The sequence below is a fragment of the Amblyomma maculatum genome, chromosome 8 (genome assembly GCF_055883805.1).
Source record: "Amblyomma maculatum isolate TAMU_Amacu chromosome 8, ASM5588380v1, whole genome shotgun sequence".
NCBI classification, from domain to species: domain Eukaryota; kingdom Metazoa; phylum Arthropoda; class Arachnida; order Ixodida; family Ixodidae; genus Amblyomma; species Amblyomma maculatum.
The window spans coordinates 125,477,571-125,498,642 of record NC_139351.1 but is presented as its reverse complement, the minus strand read 5'-3'; the positions used below and the strand labels follow the sequence as shown (position 1 = coordinate 125,498,642).

Below are 21,072 nucleotides of genomic sequence, written 5' to 3'. Positions count from 1 at the left end.
AACCACGAATCGTGCGTGCCGCCATTTGATCAGACGCGCTCCGCGAGGAGGCACCACCCTCGCGAAGACTGCGCCGCCGTCACGCACTGGGGATATTTCGTTTTTTTTTTTTAGCTTGTGTTTGTTTGTTCCGCATACGGGCGCTGTGCGAACGGACAGTTGATTGAATACCACTCTCCAAATCTTCGTTCGGCACGTCCTCGCCGCTGCGGTTCGGGAAGTGTAGATTTGCGCGCCCATGGTGACTGCGTTCTGGGTCACCGGGTCGTCGACTTCCGCATTTCCCGAGCGAGCATTAGCACGATGAGCGGAACAAGTCATGTCACGTGATTTGGGCCTGTACTGAAACTACAAATCCGTTTTTAAGTTTAGCCCGCACTCAAGATGGGTAAGAGTTCTTTGGGGCCGAGAAATATCCGTGCGCCTCCATTTTCGGGCACCCCAGATTACCACCTTTTAAAACCAAAGCTTTCAGACATTACTAAATCTCTATCTTGCAAGCATAGCGCATGCCTGCTGTGGCTCCTTGTTTGGTGTCCCTATACCTCTATAATCATCATCATCAGCCTGACTATATCCACTGCATGATGAAGGCCTCTCCCATATTTCTCCAATTAACCCGGTTCTGTGCTAGCTGCATCCACTTGACCCCTGCGAACTTCTTAATCTCATCCGCCCACCTAACTTTCTGCCGCCCCCTGCTACGCTTTCCTTCCCTTGGAATCCAGCTTGTTACCCTCAGCGACCATCGGTTATCCTCTCTTCGCACTACATGTCCTGCCCATGCCCATTTCTTGTTCTTAATTTCCACTAGAATGTCAGTAACTTGAGTTATTTTTCTGACCCACTCTGCACGCTTCCTATCTCTTAATGTTACCCCTACCAGTTTTCGTTCCATAGCCCTCTGAGTTGTCCTCAACTTAAATAGAGCCCTCTTGATTTTTGCCGACCCGCCATGAATCGAGGCGAACTGCAAAATGGCCGTATGCTCATGTTAAGAAAAGCGGCAATGACATTCAGGTGGCTTGAATTGTTCCTGTGCTTCGTGTAGGATATTGCGTTGCCTAGATACGAGAGGATCCAACAACCCGTAATGCCGCGATACGACGCGTCAGAAGCATGTGCGCAGTCTTTGGATCCTCATATCACGTCTTGGCGTGTTGCTCTACAGCTGCTCCTAAGCGTTGGAAACTCAACTTTAAAGCCGGAATGTGCAATTAAGCTCTTGCATATCGCGCTAGGACCCGTATTCCGAGTTTGCGTCTTTTTCAGAAGTGTCGTTTTCGCCGTGGTGCACCATTGAACTGGCATCCTGTTCCGGCATTTCCACCAATCAGATGAAGTCGAAAACGACACATCTGAAAACGACGTAAACAGAATACGGGCCCAGTTGTGATGTAATTACCGGCCCATATGGCCCCGTATGTGCGTTTCCATTGCTTCGAGTATTTAGAAAACTGTCATGGATACGGTGGAGGACCGAACCTCTAAGGATCGAAGACTCAGCACTAATGATGGAGACGAACGTGTAACTTAACTACACGTTAAAATTTAAGGAGCGAAAGCTGTTACTACTTCGCTCCGTAGCTTTTTCGCCGTGTGCGGTTGTTTGACCTTGAACTGAGGAGAAACGACGTGTCATCTATGACCGGCGGCGCAAACTGAAGTAACCGCACGCTCGCCCAGAACCACCTATGTATGGTAGGAGGTTCTGGCTCGCCTCTGCCTAACCACAGTTACCCTGAAGCCGTGGCGTCGCTCTGTCTATAGGTAGCCTCCGCTGCTGTTGAAAATAAATTGACGAAACGCCGCCTTCGCCCCAGCTAGCGCGAACAATAAATAAGTGGCATAGGCCAGACGGCTGATTGCGTTCTTTTTTTATTCCACCATATCTGTTGGTGCCGAAACCCGAGAACGAACCAAGGATCTTCACATGCCGGTTAAATGCTTTTAACCGGTGCCAACGGATCGCAAAAGCTCTCGACAATTTAACGGCAGCAGTAGTCATTGATGATCCAGGCAAGACACCTCGTGAACTGTCTGCGTCTCAGAGGTCGACGTAGCTAGCCGAGCGCCTGCCGCACAGAGACGAAGAGGCAGATCGAGCAAAATGTGCCACCGATTTCGCTTTGGTTACCTAAGTTTAGCACACTGTAAAAAATGTGTGTGAAATTACAGGTATTTTTGAAGAAAATGTCTGTGCCAGTACAGAGGATATCTGTTCTACTTCACTAACTGAAATACATTCACAAAAAAAAAAATCTAATTTTCTGTTTTCCAGCCGAAACCTTGATTGGAAGGCAAACAATTCGATATACTTTTGCCGCCTGTTCTTTTTTTTTACCGAAAACTGATTTTTACTTGAATAGTAGGTAAATTCTGAATAGAAAGCGAAATGGTATGACAAACCCAAGACGCTGTATCGGCTGCGTAACATTTTCGATTCGAAAGAAGATAACTAGTAGCGCCACAAAGAGGTCCGTTGTTGGTTGGCTCCCTGCTACAGTGGTACCTGTTACGCATTTTGCCACTTTTCGGTGGCTAGACAACGCTGGTTGCAACCTAATGGGTGTCATCGATTATTGCCAGCGCCGAGAGATATTTGTTGGATGGAGTTGGCAAGGCTTTCGCCCTAAAATAGTGTTTATTGAAGAATTGTCGCTTAACGCAATTTTGTTGTTGTTACAGGCAGAAAACGTGAAATGAAAGACGAGTAAAAAAGAAATATTTGTATCATTATTTTCACTGCGACATAAAAAAACAAACAAATAACAAAACGCCATATAACAGCAAATTTTTTCTCAAAAATTTCTATCAGTTGTAAACAGAAAAAAACTAAAATCACACAAAAATTAAAAAAAGAAAACATAACAGAACAGAAAATTTATGGCAGGACAACCACCAGAAAATTTCTGTACTTTTCAACAAAAAGTTTTTACAGCGCAGAATTAAGCCTTGCCCATTTTAAAGAAGAAAAAAACATCAGCTGTGCTCTGTAGCAAAGCTCTATTGGAGGTACTGGAGGTTTGCTACACTGGTGTAGGTAAAAGAATGGCCTTTTCATAAACGGCATTGCACCAACAGGGCGGTAATGTTATTCCAACGCCTCTGCAAATTCCTGTCATATTTTGTAAATAACTAGAAAAAGGCAAGGGTCAGGCTCCTACTGTAGCTGGTATAACTAGCGTCTCACAATGCCGCTGACGCAGCGAACGGCAGCAGCAGAAGCAGTCATGGATGATCGTGGGCCGCCGCCGCCAGGGGCGATGCCTCTGCGCGCGCACGCGTCGGCCGACTCGGCGGCGGTGCGGGAGAGCAGCTTCGGGTCGGCGCGCACGGCCGACTCAGGCGGGGCTGCGCTCGAGGCCTGGGCCCGCCACCCCTACTACAGCAGCCAGGATGAACAGCAGCAGATGTACCAGCCGCTGCAGGCCTCTTCGGGAGGAGAGCTGAACGCCAAGGGCTCGCGCTCCAAGCGCGGCGGGTCGCGCAAGCACCGTGGAAGCAAGACGAGCAAGCACAGCTCCGGTATCTCAGCCAGCGGGGGATCGGTAAACGCACTCATTTTGTCCGCACAAAAGAAAAAATAATAATAATGTGGGAATGCCAATGTGCTTAGCATTGTGCGCTGATTGAACACCTACTAGCGGCCAAAACCATGTGCATCTTGGCTGCAGCCTCGATTTTCGAACATAAACATGCCGGGTCGTCAACTCTTTGAACACTCGGCGAGGTGGTCGCTCTCTTCGAAGCTCCGTTCTGTCCGACACAGCTGCGTATTGAAGCGAAATGTCGTAGGTAAAGTGGGACGTGAAGGTGGTACTTCGCATGGACTGTCATTTTACTTCGATGCGCTGTCGGGTCGGGCAGACTGACGCCCTGAACAGTGGCATTCCGTTCGGGTGTTCCCGCTAACATTTGACGACCCTGTACATATCATAATAATTATTTAAGAGTCGTTATAGTTCACGTTGGTTTCACAAGGCTCACGAAGGTCCCATTGATGATGAAGACGTCGTAGTGGAAGAGCAGGCAGGTGCGTATGTATGCGCGTTGCCCTTGTCTCAGCATTGAACTGCGCGCAGTTCGCAAGTTGATAAAGCGACGTCTAACTTTGCGGATTCTCATTTTTCGTAAAGTGTCGGCTGTGAGGGCGATCACTCCGCCTTACACGAAACTATTCGTGCGGTCGGGCTACCAGGGCTGAACCTGGGAAAGATGGTGCCAATTGAGCTTAAACGTAATGTAGTTGAATGCAGAAACGGTTCATGAAACCTACCGGGAACTTGAAACGCGTTCCACGTACATTTTGTTTAAAGTATGGTACCCATCCAGAGTTGCGGGCTTCAGGGCCGTGGCATATGTGGCTCATTGTGCATTAAAACCATTTCAAATTTTTGAAGGTAGCAGGAAGCCCGAATCCAAGTCATAGCCAATCCAGAATCCACATAACAAGCCAATACCGAATCCAGTCATTAGGAATTCGCTATTATGCCTTAATGACAATGCACAATGACTTGCAACGCTATTCATATCGTGAATCCCAGTTATTACCAGGAATCCAATGCTGAATCCACATAACAAGCCAATACCAAATCCAGTCGCGATTAATTGACTATAACACCTTAATGACAGTGCATAATGACTTGCGGCATTAGTCATAGCCAACAATGCAATCCAGAACGCAAGACGCCCCAGTGTGCTTTCGCATTACCATACATAAGGAGACTTAAGTGCACAGCTCTTAAACTGTATTACGGAACGAGTGAGTCCTGCAACTTAAACCATATGTTACGACTATCACGAGATGACAGGAAGTCTCGGAGGCTCGAACACCTTCAAGGAATGGTGTATCACGTCTTTATAAGCTCCGCATCCTGAAAATGCGCGTGTGCATCCTTCCTACACCACATCACGTCGGAGACCTTTTCTACTCTCCATCTCTGCTTGCAGGGTGAGGTGGGCCTCAGCAGTGGCGGGATCCCTAGCGACAAGCAACAGCTGCACATGCAGATCGAGCAGAACCGCGACGCCATGATGGCCCGCCAGAAGGAGCTGAAGAAGCAGGAGGCGGCCCGCGCTTACAGGACCATGCGAGAGAACAAGGCCGCTGCACCGTAGGTTGCCTCTCTCTATTCATACGCTACCCGCGAGGCCTATAGCTCATCTCTTTGCGCACCTGTTGTTTTAAAGGGCTCTCAGTAAATTTCCTGATTTTCCTGATTCGACATATTACCGCTTTCTAACGCCAGAAGTGGATATATGCTTTAAATGAAAATAAAAATTTCACGAGCTAGGAAAGTATAGAGGAAAGCGATAAAGTCGATACCACTCGAGTTCTAAGCTGCATTGCTTTTGTGTTTCCGTCAGTTTCATTACCGTTACTGCCAGAACATCAGCCAACACCCATCTGGGTTAAAGGTAGGACTCCACATTTTTCGGGTGGGCCAAGGGTGCCTGTTGAATTTGTTTGGTGCGGCTGATGCTCTGGGATTCGTTCTTCGTGGTAAAGTGCCTTCTATATTAGTAAGGTTGAAAGTTGGGCGAGTTGAATCTGGTTCATTTTGAAGGTAGCGCGAAAAACGAGGACCAAGGAGGACCTTCTATGACGCCGTATTTGCCTCGACCAGTCAGCTTTGACTCTGACGGCAGCCAGGTTTTGGTGTAACTAGAACTTGATTATTGAAAACAAAATGCAGGTATCGCCATTACTAACCCATTCCGCGAGGAAATTGCCTACATCAACACAGTTCTAATGCGAAAGCAATTCTTGCCTCATGAGGGATGTGGGCAGAGCCTATCGTCAATATTATTATTATTATTATTATTATTATTATTATTATTATTATTATTATTATTATTATTATTATTATTATTATTATTATTATTTGAACATACTGCTGGCCTCACATTTGAGGCCGTCGCAGGAGTGGGACATCACATACACTAGAATAACACAGGTCAAGTAAGTGCTGAAATGTGTCATGCACGAACTGGCATTGAGCAGGAACATCCTGTCACCACCCGAAATCGAACCACCATCCTTCCACTCCTCAGCGGTGCGCACAAACGACTACCTTAGAACACGTTCGTAATACCCCTTGTCTAGCGCAAGGACGCCGGAGGGCACTGAGGGAATGGGCAACAATTACAGTAAGAAAAAGAATGATAAAGATAAACAAACATTCGGGAACCTATCACAGAGTAAATATTATGGCGGACAACGAAACTGTTTCGAAACCTGCACATGCAAAATTCAAAACAAAGACAATGAATCGCTCGTTAGACGCGTTGCGCCATCTAGAGAGGTTGACACAAAACACCACCGCACGACAGTCTCGACAGTCTCGTGCTGCAAGGAGAGCAGCAAATGAACCTCGAGCCTGGAATTACCCTTGATTTATAGCGAAAGACGGGTGTCATAAAAAGCAAAGGCATAAAGAAACGAATACGCCGCAATGTATTTGGCATCAGTAACAAGAAAGTGGTTTCGCATTACAGCACCTCAGCAGAATTAAGTGTGCATCTGAAATTTTTTTGATGTGCGGATTCCCGAGACTAGGCTACACAGCGGTCCAGATAAAACAGCGAGAAAGGAGAGCAGTGGCAGAAAAGGGAAAGGCGATAGCGAAAGTTGGAATTAGGAGGAGGAGAGTATACGGCGGGGGCAAGCAAGAGGTGTCGCGCGCAGTTTGCGTCTTCTGTTGTCTAATGTGACGTGGTGAAATGTGTGCGTGCAGAACAGAAATTTGTATAAGCGTCGCCCGAAACTAGGTCGACGATGTGCGGCGGCGACTACTCCCACAGCTCGCGTAACTCATGGATACACCTCGCCTTTCAGAACAAGGCTTTAATGGTCCGGCATCTTAACATCTGGCACTTCTCAGATCTCAGATTATAGGCCATGTTTGTATAGTAATAAAAGGGAAATGAGTGTCATCTGAGGGATGATTACGAGTAGGAAACCAAAGAGTGGTGTTTAAGTGCAAATATATAAATGACTCTCCCAAATCTCGTATCTGCCTTAGCAACTCGTATTTACCTTAGCGGACGGCAAAACAAAAATTGTAGACTTGCGCTCGGATATCGCAGCACCCAGTTTAGTAGTAGCCTGCCAATTTTTTTATTCGTATCTCCTAGATCTTACTGCTGTGAAGACCTCCCTAATGGGCGTATAAGCCTCACCTTTAATTATGAGAGTCCTTTTAAACTGCCTCCATAAAGAGTACCGGCAACGTTTGAACAGTGTCAACTTTAATTTGGCTGTTCTCCTGACGCGTATCTTCACCTCATTAGCTCGCCGGCACGGAAGTTGACTGAGATATCACTGCTTGAATTATTTTAGGGGTTTTATAGGGTCTCAACGCAACCTCAGTAGTGGTTATATGCTGAACGGGTGGAACGGGAAATTCTGGACGGTTGATTGGCGAGAAAGCGCCTTTACATGCTAAGTTTTCAGGACACACTCTTCTATTCAAGACCTCAAGGCAGCACTTGACAGTTTTCGCTGTGGCCTGGCAAATTTGAGGCCTCGTCCTGGCGTCTTCACTGGTCTGGCGGGGCCGAATAACGGGACTTGCGTTTCATGAAAAAGGTTCCTGACGTTTCGAGACGAGGAAGATCATGTGTATTAGCATTTGAGGTCTCGTCAGTCTTCGCACCACGTGGTCTTTTCGTTTTTACACGAACTTAAAATGCGAATATAACATGAAAGTAATGCATCTTTCTCCTCATTTTTTTTTTTTTTTTTCGTTATTCGGTTTTTCTGTGGCGCCTAGACGCCCTTCACTGTAAACAGGCGTAGGCCTGCCACGGCAGATGCGACACAACCGCGCCGAATCGCGTAGGCCGGGCGTTGCAAAACGGCGTCTGCTACATTGGCGGCCTCAGTGTCTGCTCGCCTCGCAGACGGCGTTAAGGCGACGTAAAAGACGAGCACAACGTGGCGTAGGCGCCGTCTGCGCGCCACGGCGCGTTGCTGTGCAAGCTTGCGCGAGCAGACGATTCGCGCCGCCTTCACATCTTCGTGACGTCTGCTTCCGGTTTAGAAACCACCGGGGGCGGGGAAAACGATGACGATCCGTATGCGCTTGTGGATTGCTTTTCGAAATACCAAAGTTTCTCGAATATAAGAAGCCTGTGATTTGTATAAGAACCTTACTCACGATTTCCATATGTCATACGGTGGAAAACAAAACGACATATCTGCTGATTAACGTAAGCATCCCTTCCTTCAACGCCATCATGGAGATGTCTCAACCCACGTGTGATGTTTTTTTTTTTTTTTTCAAATATTTGAATCAGAAGCCCCGAGTTGGAAAGTATTTGCGGACGCTAGTGACAAATTGGAAGACAGTCCGATTTCGAGAAAGCGACTGAACAACGCGATGGTGAAGGCGGCCAGATGATTGTGCACTTGAATTTTATTTCTGGACAGCACGCATGACGTCACTGCACGCGCCACGCCGGTTGGTCACGTTCGTGAAGTTATACGTCACGTATTGCAGTAGAACGCACAATGCTGAATGGGCCGGAATCGGTGGCGTCACTTGTGGCAGCATAGAGACGTTACACGCACGCTGCCAGAAAAAGCTGATTATAACGAATGATGTTTTCCTTTAATATTCACCGCGACCATCCTAGACATACCCCTGAACGTAGCCCTGACACACTTTGACTGTCATGTAAAATGTTTGTATCGACATCCGTTAGTCTCTCCGGACATCAAAGGACCGTAGGTCGTCCACAGAAAGGAGGAGGGGAGGAAGGTAGACGCGGGCCGAGGAAGCAGGCAGGGTAGCCGAGGAGGAAAAGCCAATAGCGAGAGTGCATCAGATCGAGCGGAGGCGTGAAAGCCCATCGAATGTGAGGTTGACTTACGGAGCGCTAGAAAACTGAGGGGAAACTAGTCTCTCCGCTGTCCAAACTTCCCCTTTATGCATCACAATCTTGTGCCCTTCCTGCATCCTAATCATGTTCTTTTTTTTTTTTTTTTTCGCAAAGAGCCATGATCCAACTAGTGCAACATTAAACTTTGACAAGGTGGAAGAAGGGGGAGTATGTGGAATCGCTGAAAACTAAAGAGCCTTTTTAAATTGAGTGTTTCAAAATGACAAAACCTTTGAATTACCGGCACTCAATCGCGCACCTATTTCAAAAGTCATGCACCGGCTACTGCGAGAAAGAGCTAGCCATGAGCAGTGCAATAGAGCCTCCACTGCGCTTCCTGTGGTTCGAATTAAATTATATTATAGGAAAGGAAAGGCCCAGTATCTGTCACGCTTTCTACGTGGCACCTGAACCGGCCGTAAGGGAAAGGAAGAAGGTAGAAGTAAACGTGTAAAGGGACAAAGAGGTGCCACAGTGGTGGACTACGGATTAATTTCTACCATTTGGGATCTTCAACGGGCTCTGACATCACATAGACAGCACTTGTTTGGTTCCGATACAGTAGTCGGACGTCTTGACCACTGCGCCACCGCAGCTGGGTTTCCTCAGTGAAAAAACTCACAACGACAAAAGTGAAAAACGTGGTGAACAGGTGAACTGCACGTTAACGTTAGGACTAAAAAAGGGAGTCAAGAAGTGAGAAAAGCACCGGGAGGTTTCCAGATAATTATTTTACCACCTGGAGCTCTTTAATGGGCATTTACACATGAAGCTCGCGGGCTCATTTTCAGTTTTACCCCTGTCAAAACTCACGATGAGGAATGAACACTAGCAGCGATAACGAATAAAATCACCTATGCCACGAAGCGGCATCGTTAATTAGCACGCGTCGAGTACCTGTAAAAAGCGTCACCAGAAAAAGGCGACAAACACATCAGCGACAGTTCCATTCTGAAATCGTTCCGCTGCATCAAGCACAGCAAAAACTGCCAGGCCAACACATGGGCCAGACAGCCACAGAGCTAGGGTGCTTTAATAAACATTTTACACGTTAATAAGTATGTTACATCATTAATCAACCAATCAATCAATCAATCAATCAATCAATCAATCAATCAATCAGTTTATTTCACTCTTAGGAAAAAGTTTACAATTACAAGCCTGCCAAAGCTTCATAGGGCTTCTATTGCAGCACCTAACAGACAAAGTCGCGTGCAGTTCAGTTCAGGCGTTCAGTCGTGTCCGACTCTTCGTGACCCTATAGACCATGTCACGCCACGCTTTCCGGTCTCTCACTATCTTCTTAACATCACATAGCTTCATCTGCAATGCCTCGAGAATGCCATCTAACCATCGCATTCGCTGCCTACCCCTTCTCCGGCGACCCTCAACCTTTCCCAACATCAAATCTTTCTCCAGCGACTCCTCTCTTCTCATCAGATGACCAAAGTAGCTGAGCTTTAACTTTAGAATTTGACCCTCCAATGAGCAGTCAGGGTTTATGGTCGACAATATCGACTGATTTGATCTTCTGGCAGTCCAAGGAACTCTTAAGAGTCTTCGCCAGCACCACAATTCAAACGCGTCAATTCTTCGGCGGTCAGCCTTTTTCACAGTCCAACTCTCGCATCCATACATCACAACTGGAAAGACCATAGCACGGGTTATACGGATCTTGGTTGGCAGACTAATGTCTCTGCTCTTTACTAGGCGGTCAAAGCTAACCATTGCTCTCTTTCCCAGAAGCAGGCGTCTCCTAATTTCATGGCTGCAGTCTCCTTCCGAGGTAATCTTGGCGCCCAAGAACAGAAAATCTGTCACAGCTTCCACTTCTTGTCCCTTGATGCTCCAGGACTTGATAGGGCAAGACGCCATGATCTTCGTCTTTTTAATGTTCAGTTTAAGCCCAAACTTCTCACTCTCTTCTTGTACGCGCATCAGAAGTCTCTTGAGTTCCACTTCACTTTCTGTCATTAAAGTGGTATCATCCGCATATCTAAGGTTGTTGATACGTTTTCCAGCAATCTTCACTCCAGACCGGCCTTCCTCATGATGCACTCTGCATATAGGTTAAATAGGCAGGGCGACAGTATGCAGCCTTGCCTCACCCCTTTCTCAATCGGAAACCAATCAGTAAAACCATGCCCAGTTCTGACTGTGGCCTCTTGCCCTTCATAAAGGTTCCTGAGGAGACAGATGAGGTGAATTGGAACTCCCATCTCTTGGAGAGCTTGCCACAATCTGCTGTGATCTACGCAGTCAAACGCTTTCGCATAATCAATAAAGCAGAAGTAAAGTTTACACTTAAACAACTAAATAAAAATAAAAGAGAAAGCAAAACTAGGACGCAAACAACACAATTTATGTCACAAATGTCCACAGCTGTTCACAGTACGTTAACCTTTTGCTCAATATCGCAAAGTCAAATACCGCAAAGCCAAAGAAAAAGTACCGAAACCCGATCCACTGATAAATGGTCACTTCCACAAAGCACAACAAAATATGGAAACAAACACTCAATTTCATTGACATTTTCAACCGTAGTGAATCTGACCAGTTTAGCGTGTATAAAATCCCACGAATTTATTTCCAAGTTGTATTTTGCGAATAGAATTTTCTTAAGTTAGAGTTATCGCGATTTGTTAACTTTCTGTTGTTGTTTTCATGTGTTTGGCAATTTCAGCTGCAAGCTCGTGCGTGATCCACCATCGCTGCTCGTGTTCATTTTTGTTGTTGTTGTAAACGCCCCACAGATATTTCAAACGCTATTCATATTTCTACATCTGGTCTCTTCGACTGGGAGAGATGTATATGGGATACTCCTTCTGGTCGGCCTCGCATAGCTCTTTCTCGTTTAGGAGAAGGAATTTTGAAAGCTGCTCCCGGCGCCTGCGCGTTGTATATCCGCTATTCGTACCTGTGAGCCGCATTTCCACCTGTGAGTCGCATACATATCGCTGTTCAGTCAACATAAGACGTCTGCTAATACGACGGGATGTGGGATGGAATAATCACATCGTCACCGTTCTAGCGGCGACATCCAATCTTGTTCAAAATATGTTCTGCTTTTGCGCACGCCCACGGTTGCAGCAGTTTTTTGGGGGTGGCTTTTGATGTGGATACAGTCATAGAGACGTCGTATGTACGTCGTACGTACGTCGGACGACGGACCGCTTACAGGACTACCGCCATACCTGCCACAGTGGAACATGGCGTCGGTCGCCGAGCAGACGGTTCCTTCCGCAGGCTGTGCGTGTTTTCGTCTGTCAAGCGACGCGCGCATCTGCATACAGCGCCGCGGGGGCAGAGTGGCGCGCGCGGTGCCGTCTCGCCTCCACGTGACGATTCAGGTCAGCGGCTCTTGGGCGCGCGCGTAGCTCTAAGCGGGACTGGCTCGCCTTCGTCTCGTCTGCTATCGGAAACCTTAATCTCATCAATAGCCACTGCAGGGAGCGGCCGCCGGTCGGGACAGGGAGGCGTAACGGCGGCAGCCACGGTGTGCTATGTGTGCGCGAGCCCCATTCGATTAAGTGGACTGTGTAAAGTGGCCTCTACGCTCAGCTGTGTATGTGTGTGTAATACATTCAACACTCGACCCCCAAAGAAACGTGCAGCACTCTGTAAGCTGCTCCCTGCATCGGTCCATGTCGGCTGTTCTTAAAAGTATGAAAGACGGCCTACAGCAGACAGGCGCAGTGGGTTTTTGACATGTGGTTGGCCCTGACGAAGAGGTTAGTTGGCAGTTCGATATACAGGGCAAGTACAGGCCAGGAACATAAACAGTATAGGTCAGGCGCTTGGCTGGTGAAAGCCTCATAACGTCTTTCTTGAGTCCTAGTTAAAAGAGGAACTAGGCGATCTTGAATACTAGAATGCATGCACTGTATGCACATCGTAAAGAGCATCCAAATGAGCAGAGGCGCAGACAGGACAGGGCAGTGGAGACCTGCTGCGCACTGACAGGAGGAATACGTATAGATGGTAGTTGATAGAGAAGGCATCGTTAAGTATACGGTGCGACGAAAAAAGCGCGAAGACCGGTCCCCAGCAGAACGACAGAGCGGGAAAAGGGGGAGGAGGTGGGGCGAGCCCCTCTCCCGTCTATTCCTGAGTTGTCCTTTGGCATATTCTAGCCAGTACTATTTTCTGCTCTTTGGCCTCTTCACTCAAATGCTAGCGAAACTTTTGCTAACGCGGAAGGAGCAGAGAACGCAGTGACATAGTAGTTGGTATAGTTAGCCCCGACCTGTGTTTGTGTGTTCTAGCAAAAAATATTTTCCTAGATGGACCATTGCGCTTCTATAATAAGTGCCAAGTTTAACTTTATTAGGTCCAGTTTTAATAGCTCCAACATTAATAGCATAACAAGGCAGCGTTACTCGAAAGGCGCACTCACTAAAGCGACCGTTTGAAAGCACCTTGTAGCTCCCCCAACACTGCACAGCTTCGGCTATAGCGCGAGTGCTTGGCATCGCCTGATTTCTCGGGGCTCGATGGCTGGGCACATAACTGCTGCTCTCATGGAGCCAGTCGTCGTAGGTTAATTCTTGGAGTCCCCACTGGAAAGTTCCTCACATGCAGACAGCACGGCCAATTTTTTAACCTACACTAGTGCAGCAAAAAAAAAAAAAAAAAAACCATTGGAGGTATAGGAGATTTGCTGGTGTAGCTGGTGTAGGTTAAAAAAAAAAATGGCCTTCAGAACAAAGTTGCTAGGTGACATGGCTGGGCACTGATTGGCTATAGGTTTGTGTGACGTCACAATAGCACATTCAGACATGGCCGATATGGCAGGAGCTGCCATCTCGGACGCATCCTTTGAGATATGAAGGTGCGATCGAAACTGAACCCGCCACTCTGATTCCGAGTCACGTATATTACCCCTGGGTTCCGGTTAAGTTTCTATCACTTTTAACTTTTCAACATGCACTGATATTCATACAGCGTGCGCGCTTTTGGCTCTAAGGTTTTTTTTGTTGACGCTCGGAGCATGCAAGATCGGAGTTTACAACAGTATGAGGCGCACTATTGGGATGCGGTTGAGCGATGGTGAAGAAAATTAAGCAGCAAAGACTTACAGAAGAAAACATGGGGAGGAGGGGGACACTTAAGCTCCGCCCATGAGGGCCATCTGTGTTTTTTTTTTTCTTTTTTTTTTTTTTTTGTAGATACTTGTCCACGTCTATGCGCTCTGTGACTCGCCTAATCACTGATCCTCCATTTTGTGCCTGTGCTGTCTCGCACATCATCACCCACTGCAGGGCGAAGGCCTCTCCCATATTCCTCTAATTAACCCGGTCCTATGCTAGCTGCATCCACTCCACCATTGCGAACTTCTTAACCTCATCCGCTCCTTTCTGCCGCCCCCTGCTACGCTTTTCTTCCTTTGGAATCCAATTTGCTACCCTAAGCGATCATCGGTTGTTTTCCCTACGCTCTACATGCCCTGCTCATGCCCATTTCCATGATTTTCGCTAGAATGTCATTAATTCGAGTTATTTCTCTGACACACTCTGAGCGCTTCCAATCTCTTAATGTTACCTCTACTATTTTTCGTTCCATAGCCCTCTGTGTTGTCCTCAACTTAAGTAGAACCTGTTTCGTTAGTCTCCATGTTTCAGCCCTATAGGTGAGTACGGGTAATATGCAACTGTTGTATACTTTCGTCTTGAGCGATACAGGTAAGCTGCTATTCATAATCCGCGAATACTTGCCAAATGCGCTCCATCCCAATCTTATTCTTCTTGTTATTTCCTTTTCATGATCCGGATCTGCGGTTACTACCTGTCCTAAGTAGATATATTCGCCTACTACTTCCAGTACTTCGCTACCTAATGTAAACCGCTGTTCCTTCCCGAGGCTGTTGAACATTACCTTAGTCTTCTGCATATTGGCTTTCAAGCCTACCTTTCTACTTTTCCTGTCTAGGTCATCAATCATTATTTGCAGTTCATCCCCAGAGTTGCTTAGCAAGGCAATGTCATCAGCAAATCGCAGATTACTGATGTATTCTCCATCTACCCTTATCCCTAACTGCTCCCATTCCAAGTCTCTGAATACTTCCTCTAAGCAAGCTGTGAACAGTACTGGGAAGATCGTGTCTCCTTGCCTAACACCTTTCTTTGTGGGAATTTTGTTACTTTCATTAAACAGAACTATGGTTGCTGAGCTGCCACTATAGATATCTTCGAGTACTTTCACATACGGCTCGTCTACGCCCTGATTTCGCAATGCCTCTATGACTGCCGAGGTTTCTACTGAGTCAAATGCTTTTTTATAATTAATGCTATATATAAGGGCTAGTTATATTCCGAACATTTTTCTATCACCTGATTGATGGGGTGGATGCGATCGATGGTGAGTAAGTATACCTTTTTCGAAATCCAGCTTGATCTTTTGCTTGATTGAAGTCTAAGACTGTCCTGATTCTGTTAACGATTACCTTAGTAAACGCCTTATTTGTTACAGACAGTAAGCTGATTGGCCTGTAATTTTTCAAGTCCTTAGCGTCCCCTTTCTTGTGAATTAGGTTAATGTTAGCGTCCTTCCATGACTCCGGCACCGTCGATAACACCAGGCATTGCGCATACAGGTCTCGCACATACTCTTATAGTATACAGTCGTAAGTTGCCATGTTATATGAACATCCCCTCTTCCGCCTCCAAGAGACTTAAACCCCGCTTTAACCGAACCATCCGAATGTGCCTGCGTGGCCTAGTGGTAGCGTTCGTGAATAGGGATCGAAAGATCCCGGGTTCGATTCCCATCTTACCCTACCGCAAAGAAACAATTCAAGTTAGCAGCTTCTGCCGACTCGGCCATGTCACGTGGTTTCGTGACGTCACATAACCCGTCGACCAATCAGTCATTTGCCGGCCGTGTTACATGCCAACTGCGGTCTGCGAGAGGCATGCTTCTGGTTTTTCGTTCCTAACGCCGAAAGCACAGACAGTGGATTTTTTGGCAAACGGGGTGTTCAAGGAGTGGAATTAAATATGTACTACTGATCATAGATGTGATGCGACAAATCTGCCTTAGTTCTGTTCTTCATTTTGCTTTTATGTCTGCCATCTTCCCACTGAGTTATTGAATTTGATTTCGCCGTCACGTTTGATCCCGCTGCTGTTGCAGGGGAATCTGTTCGGTATAGGATTCTAGAAGATGAACATGAATGATGGCTAAGGTGTGGGATACATTTTTACCGGTGAGAGACGGAAATGAACATGAATGATGGCTAAGGTGTGGGATACATTTTTACCGGTGAGAGACGGAAAGTTACTACCGAGGAAGTACCTTCCGGTCATCTGCCAGTCAGCGGGTCATCCTGAACGAGGCCAGGAACCTTGATCTCCGGCTTCACTTGAGTCGGCCGTCCAGGGTGATCTCAATGGGAGAGTTGATAGAGTGAACGGGGTGTCGCCGGCGGTCAGTGATGAAAAGTTCCGATTTCTCAGCGGCACAGGCAAGGCCACATCAAGCGGCATGCATACTGATCAGATTTGTCGTCGCTTTACCTTCGTAAACAGGAACTCGACCGGTTGCACACTAGTCAGAAAAGCTGTCAAGACAGCTCTGGGGCTTCTCCAATGCACGTCTACTGAACGCTTACTCCAGTTTGTCATACATAACCCTACTGGAGAGCTGCATGAAGCACATCACCTGGCACAATTTTTCAGCTTAGCAGCCTTTTTAATATTGCTCCCCCTATACAACCCAAGATTGCGAAGATTTCCACAGAATTTTCGGCAACCAATTACCGTTAAACCCCTCCCCAAGCACACGCTTTGCAAAATGTCACCAAGCCTGCTGACCAACCTTTCTCTAGTATGGGACAATCAACCGGAAATTTTATATATGTAGACGCTGCCGGCCCAGTTAACGGTCACATGACCATTACCTTGACAACCCCAGCGGGCCCCCTCCTCAACTGTGCTTCTCTTCGGACCACTGAAGCGATTATTGAGAAGGAAGCCGCCATCGCGCTGGCCGCTGCCACTAATGATCAAGCTACCATGTCAGATTCCCGCGCGGCCTGCCGTAACTATCTTCGCGGACGCATCGGTGCCGTCAGATCTTCCTCGTTGACCCTCCGCAGATGATCGGTGTGATCTGGATTCCGGGACATCAGTCGATGACCGGCAATGCCCATCAACACGGTCGCGCACTCTTTCCTGAGCTTTTCCTCCCCCGGATCACATGTATGCCTCCCCGCGACCCTTATACATAAAGCTTCTTGAACACTACAGGCTGTCTCGCCGTTCACTACCACTCCCTTCTCTCCCTCAGTCTGCCCAACAACCAGCAACTTACCGCCGCCTACAAACTCCCTACCACATGGTATGGACGTGTCAGGTTACTAAATTTCCGGAGTCCTCCACTACGGCGTCTCTTATAGCCTGAGTCGCTTTGGGATGTTAAACCCTACAAACCAAACCAAACCAACCAAACCTCTTTCTCCATTCCCTCAACCCTGTGGAGAAGATAGGGAGGCCGCCCTGCAGGATCCCTGCCCGAAGCGCCAGTGATGGCTGGCCCGCCGCGCAATTACTGGAACCTCGACTAACGGGACCCTGCAGGACTAAGGTCATCCCTAGATATCCCGCAGTGGCCGGATCCGATCCGCTGAGGGCGCTGGAGGATGTAGGCTTCACACAGACCACTGCTTTTTCGCCGAAAGATGACTTATCAAAAGTTAGATTGCCAGTACCTGGCTTCTTCACGGTTGCAGAAGATTTTCGCATCAGACCTCGGATGCGGCCATCTTATGGACTGTGCTGCGTCGTTGAACCACCCACGTTATGAGCGTGCAAACTTATTCAGTATGACCGCTCCCACATATTGAAACTGAAATGGTGCGTCTACACCTACGTAGGAAGAAGAACGTGTCCGAGCAGGAGGAGGAAGAGCAGGGTCTTTGGGAAAAGTCGCCTGCGCGTGAAAGAGCGGACGCTAATTAAGGCGTCGACAGCGCGCGTCGCCCGTTCCCACTGTAGACAATGCGGCCGCCGCCCCGGGATCACTTCGTGCACGTACACAGCATAGAGCCCGCGTGACCGAACGCTTGTCACGCCGAGCGAGTCGCGTACGTAACACGTTTGGGCAGCGGCTGGAGCAGCGCCACGCTGTGCGCAATCTGCCATGTAAGCTATTCCTTTGCTTTGTTGCTTTCCTTCGCTGCTTTGGTGCCCGGCGTGGTTCGACGACTTCCCGGATGGCGTATTGCTTCCTACACACGCTTTGTTCTATGCGTCCGTTGCGTGGGAAGCGAACGCGGCCTGCCCGGCGGGTGACGAAAACAGAACCGTTGCGTAAGGGTATTTCCTCTGCGCTGCTATGCATAGAAAGCCGGTCTTTTATTTGACAGTACGCTGGAAGCGTATACGAGCATTTGTTAGGAATTTGAGGCTCGACTCGCAGTTTAGTTCAATCCATCTTCAAGCATGCACAACTTTGACAAAGTCCTTGATAAAAAGGTTGTGAGGACAGTTTGACGAGGGCTGGTGACAGACGACAGGGACAGAAATGCAGTGATTTATACGAATACGCGTTGCCAATCAAATAATATAAAAAAGATTTAGCACAGGTTTAAAGACAGGGAGTGAACTAATTATGTCACAAACCCCCTACTTTACGGTCAAAAGAGGCGCGGGATCCCCTTTATGGTAATCCGTCGTCCCTCTATGAGGTTTGAGAACACATTTAAAAGTTAGGCCGGTCAACCCGTGAAGTAAGTGTGTCGGTGTGTGGTTAAGGAATAAGTTCAACTAGGTCACTTTCTCTTACAAAAAATTGAATGTTTATAATTAGTAGTCCAGGTTACACTGCATAATAATAAAGTACAACTAAAAAATAAAACGCCACAAGATATTGATAAAAGACGGCTATTTCAATGACAAGAGAAAAACCCGACAATGAAGAAAACGCTGCGATAAAAAAATGACTATAAAGATAACAAAGCACGTATTCTAGATATAATAAGTATGGTCAAAAGTCACATAGAAAACACAGCGTAATATATTACTGTAAGGTAAAGGTTAACAAAAGTGAAAATAATGTTCGATTAAACAGTCTGTGGCAAAAGGAATTCTCACGGCTTTCTTGTTAGTTGAGGCGTTGTTAGTTGATCGGTAGCGGCGGCCGTACAGGTGAGGAGAACGATGCGTCGATCGCGGGCCCGAGGAAACGCAATACGCTTTCCCGGAGTGGCCGCGAGAGTGGCCCGGAAGTCTGAATCTTCCCAGAGCGCACTGGCGCGGGCGTGCTGCTGGATGCGTTTTTATGCTCTCGGCTGTCTACGCGGCGCCGGCGTCAAGGACGCGTGGTCGCTGCCCCATCGGCTTGTCGAATCGTGCTCAGAGGAGCAGCGAGGTCCCGTGAGTAATTCGCTCTATCTCTGAGGTAGAAGGTCCCGCAACTTCCGTTGTATAGGTGAGACAGCTTGTGCCAAATTATATGTCATGAAGTCATTATATATCAATTCGTTATAAAAGCTATTTACTATTCCAATCTGTCTTAACCGCACTGTGGTCAGTTCAGTTTTCCTCCAGCGCGACCAACTTCCAGATTGTCATGGCAACAAAATGGTAAGCAAGCGCGTTTATGTACCCTAATCGACTCGCTGGTCGACTGGACTGGAAGTTCGCAATGAAGCAGCTGGATTAAGATTAACCATTGTTTAGTTCGGTGCAGCGGCCTTCAATCCTCTTCTTTTTTTTTTTTTTTTTGCCATTCCCGATGCCAAATTATCTTGTGAGTCCTTAACTCCAGCCGTAGCGACTTGCAACGTTGTACAATTCGTGCAAAATAAGCATAAATATTTGAGGTTGCATATGCCACGCCTATCTCGATAAAACCGATATGCTGTACCGACGTTGAACGATATAGCCAACGAACTTTGACCATGCTAGTCTCACTCGATTTCGCTTTCGCTTTCAAAGACGGATGGGTAGCAATACGGCCCAACAGTCAGTTTACCTGCAACACAAGTCGACTCCGGGCAACCCGATCCGTCGATCTGGCGCGTAACCCTTTGTCTAAGGCTGCATGGACTACCCCCATTTCCCTTTCTCATATGCTACTGCTACCGCAGCGGTGACGTATGCTTTGAGCGGAATTCGACGGTATCGCTTATGCACTGAATAGAAGCTTTTCCCATGCGTGCTTGGCTTCTCAGGGGTCAAATATTTAAGTCTCTGTGACCCTGACGCACGCACGCACGCACGCACGCACGCACGCACGCACGCACGCACACACACACACACACACACACACACACACACACACACACACACACACACACACACACACACACACACACACACACACACACACACACACACACACACACACACACACACACACACACACACACACACACACACACACACACACACAAATGCCTTGTGTAATGGGTTTGATACCTGATCAAAGCTGCCTCGCGCCATAAGAAATCGGCACAAACCACTACCGAGAGTGATCTAAGGTATATGGTTCGGCGTGGCATATCGCAGGTCCCTGGCCGCCCTTCTGATGGTCTGCATCTGGATATCTCTCGTGTCCGGCTTTTCCATCCTGGCGTTCGGTTGGATCTTCAACGTCTTCGTGCAGGCAACCCCGTTCTTTTACGTCTCTCTGGGGACCGGATCCAGCCTCGTTCTGCTCGGATCATTCCTGGCGGCCTTCCGTAGCAAGACGCCATCCTCGGTCGCCTTCGGCGCCTAGACCGCCGTCCGCTTGCCCCGGCCGCTTATCGCTTCTGCAGTCTGGCTGCTGTTGAGCCTTGCAGGTTTGTCTGCAAACAAGCACGGTCCAGGGCAAGGTCTCGAGTGTAGAGCCGTAGTCTTCAAGGAGACCTCCAGGCGTCTAGTTCCAGCGGTGTGCACAAAAAATGTTTCCTTCAGTCTTGTGCAATAAACACCGACCTTGTTCACTCCAGCTTCGATATTATTTTTCAATGACATACCAGGTATGGTGGCTTGACCCAGGCAGCACCAACCTTGGACCCAGTGTTGGCATAACGTTGGCAAAGTCTGGTCCCAGATGGGACCCGGTGTTTCCAACGAACTACAAACACTGGGCCCAAGCTTTTTTAAGGCATGCTTGGACGATATGAGCACGTCCTTAAAAGCAAGGTGGGGCGGTTGATACAGCAGTACCCTCCATTGCATGTTCTCTTAGTTTCTG

The 21,072-nt window shown here is 47.7% G+C and overlaps 1 protein-coding gene across 1 annotated transcript; it reads left to right on the top strand.

Moving 5' to 3' along the window:
• Positions 1 to 3,194: 3,194 nt before the first annotated feature.
• LOC146182487 (uncharacterized) lies at positions 3,195 to 20,764 on the top strand. Its single transcript, XM_084575960.1, has 3 exons — positions 3,195 to 3,551; positions 4,954 to 5,117; positions 20,400 to 20,764. Exons 1-3 carry the CDS (start codon positions 3,195 to 3,197, stop codon positions 20,608 to 20,610), a joined length of 732 nt encoding a protein of 243 aa, XP_084432086.1. The 3' UTR covers positions 20,611 to 20,764.
• Positions 20,765 to 21,072: the final 308 nt, after the last annotated feature.

Bases quoted from the DNA above. Each gene is read 5' to 3' on its own strand.
- LOC146182487 (XM_084575960.1), top strand. From the start codon at position 3,195: ATGCCGCTGACGCAGCGAACGGCAGCAGCAGAAGCAGTCATGGATGAT. The intron at 3,552-4,953 runs GTAAACGCACTC...CTCTGCTTGCAG, and splicing joins TCTCAGCCAGCGGGGGATCG to GGTGAGGTGGGCCTCAGCAG. The intron at 5,118-20,399 runs GTAGGTTGCCTC...GGCATATCGCAG, and splicing joins GAGAACAAGGCCGCTGCACC to GTCCCTGGCCGCCCTTCTGA.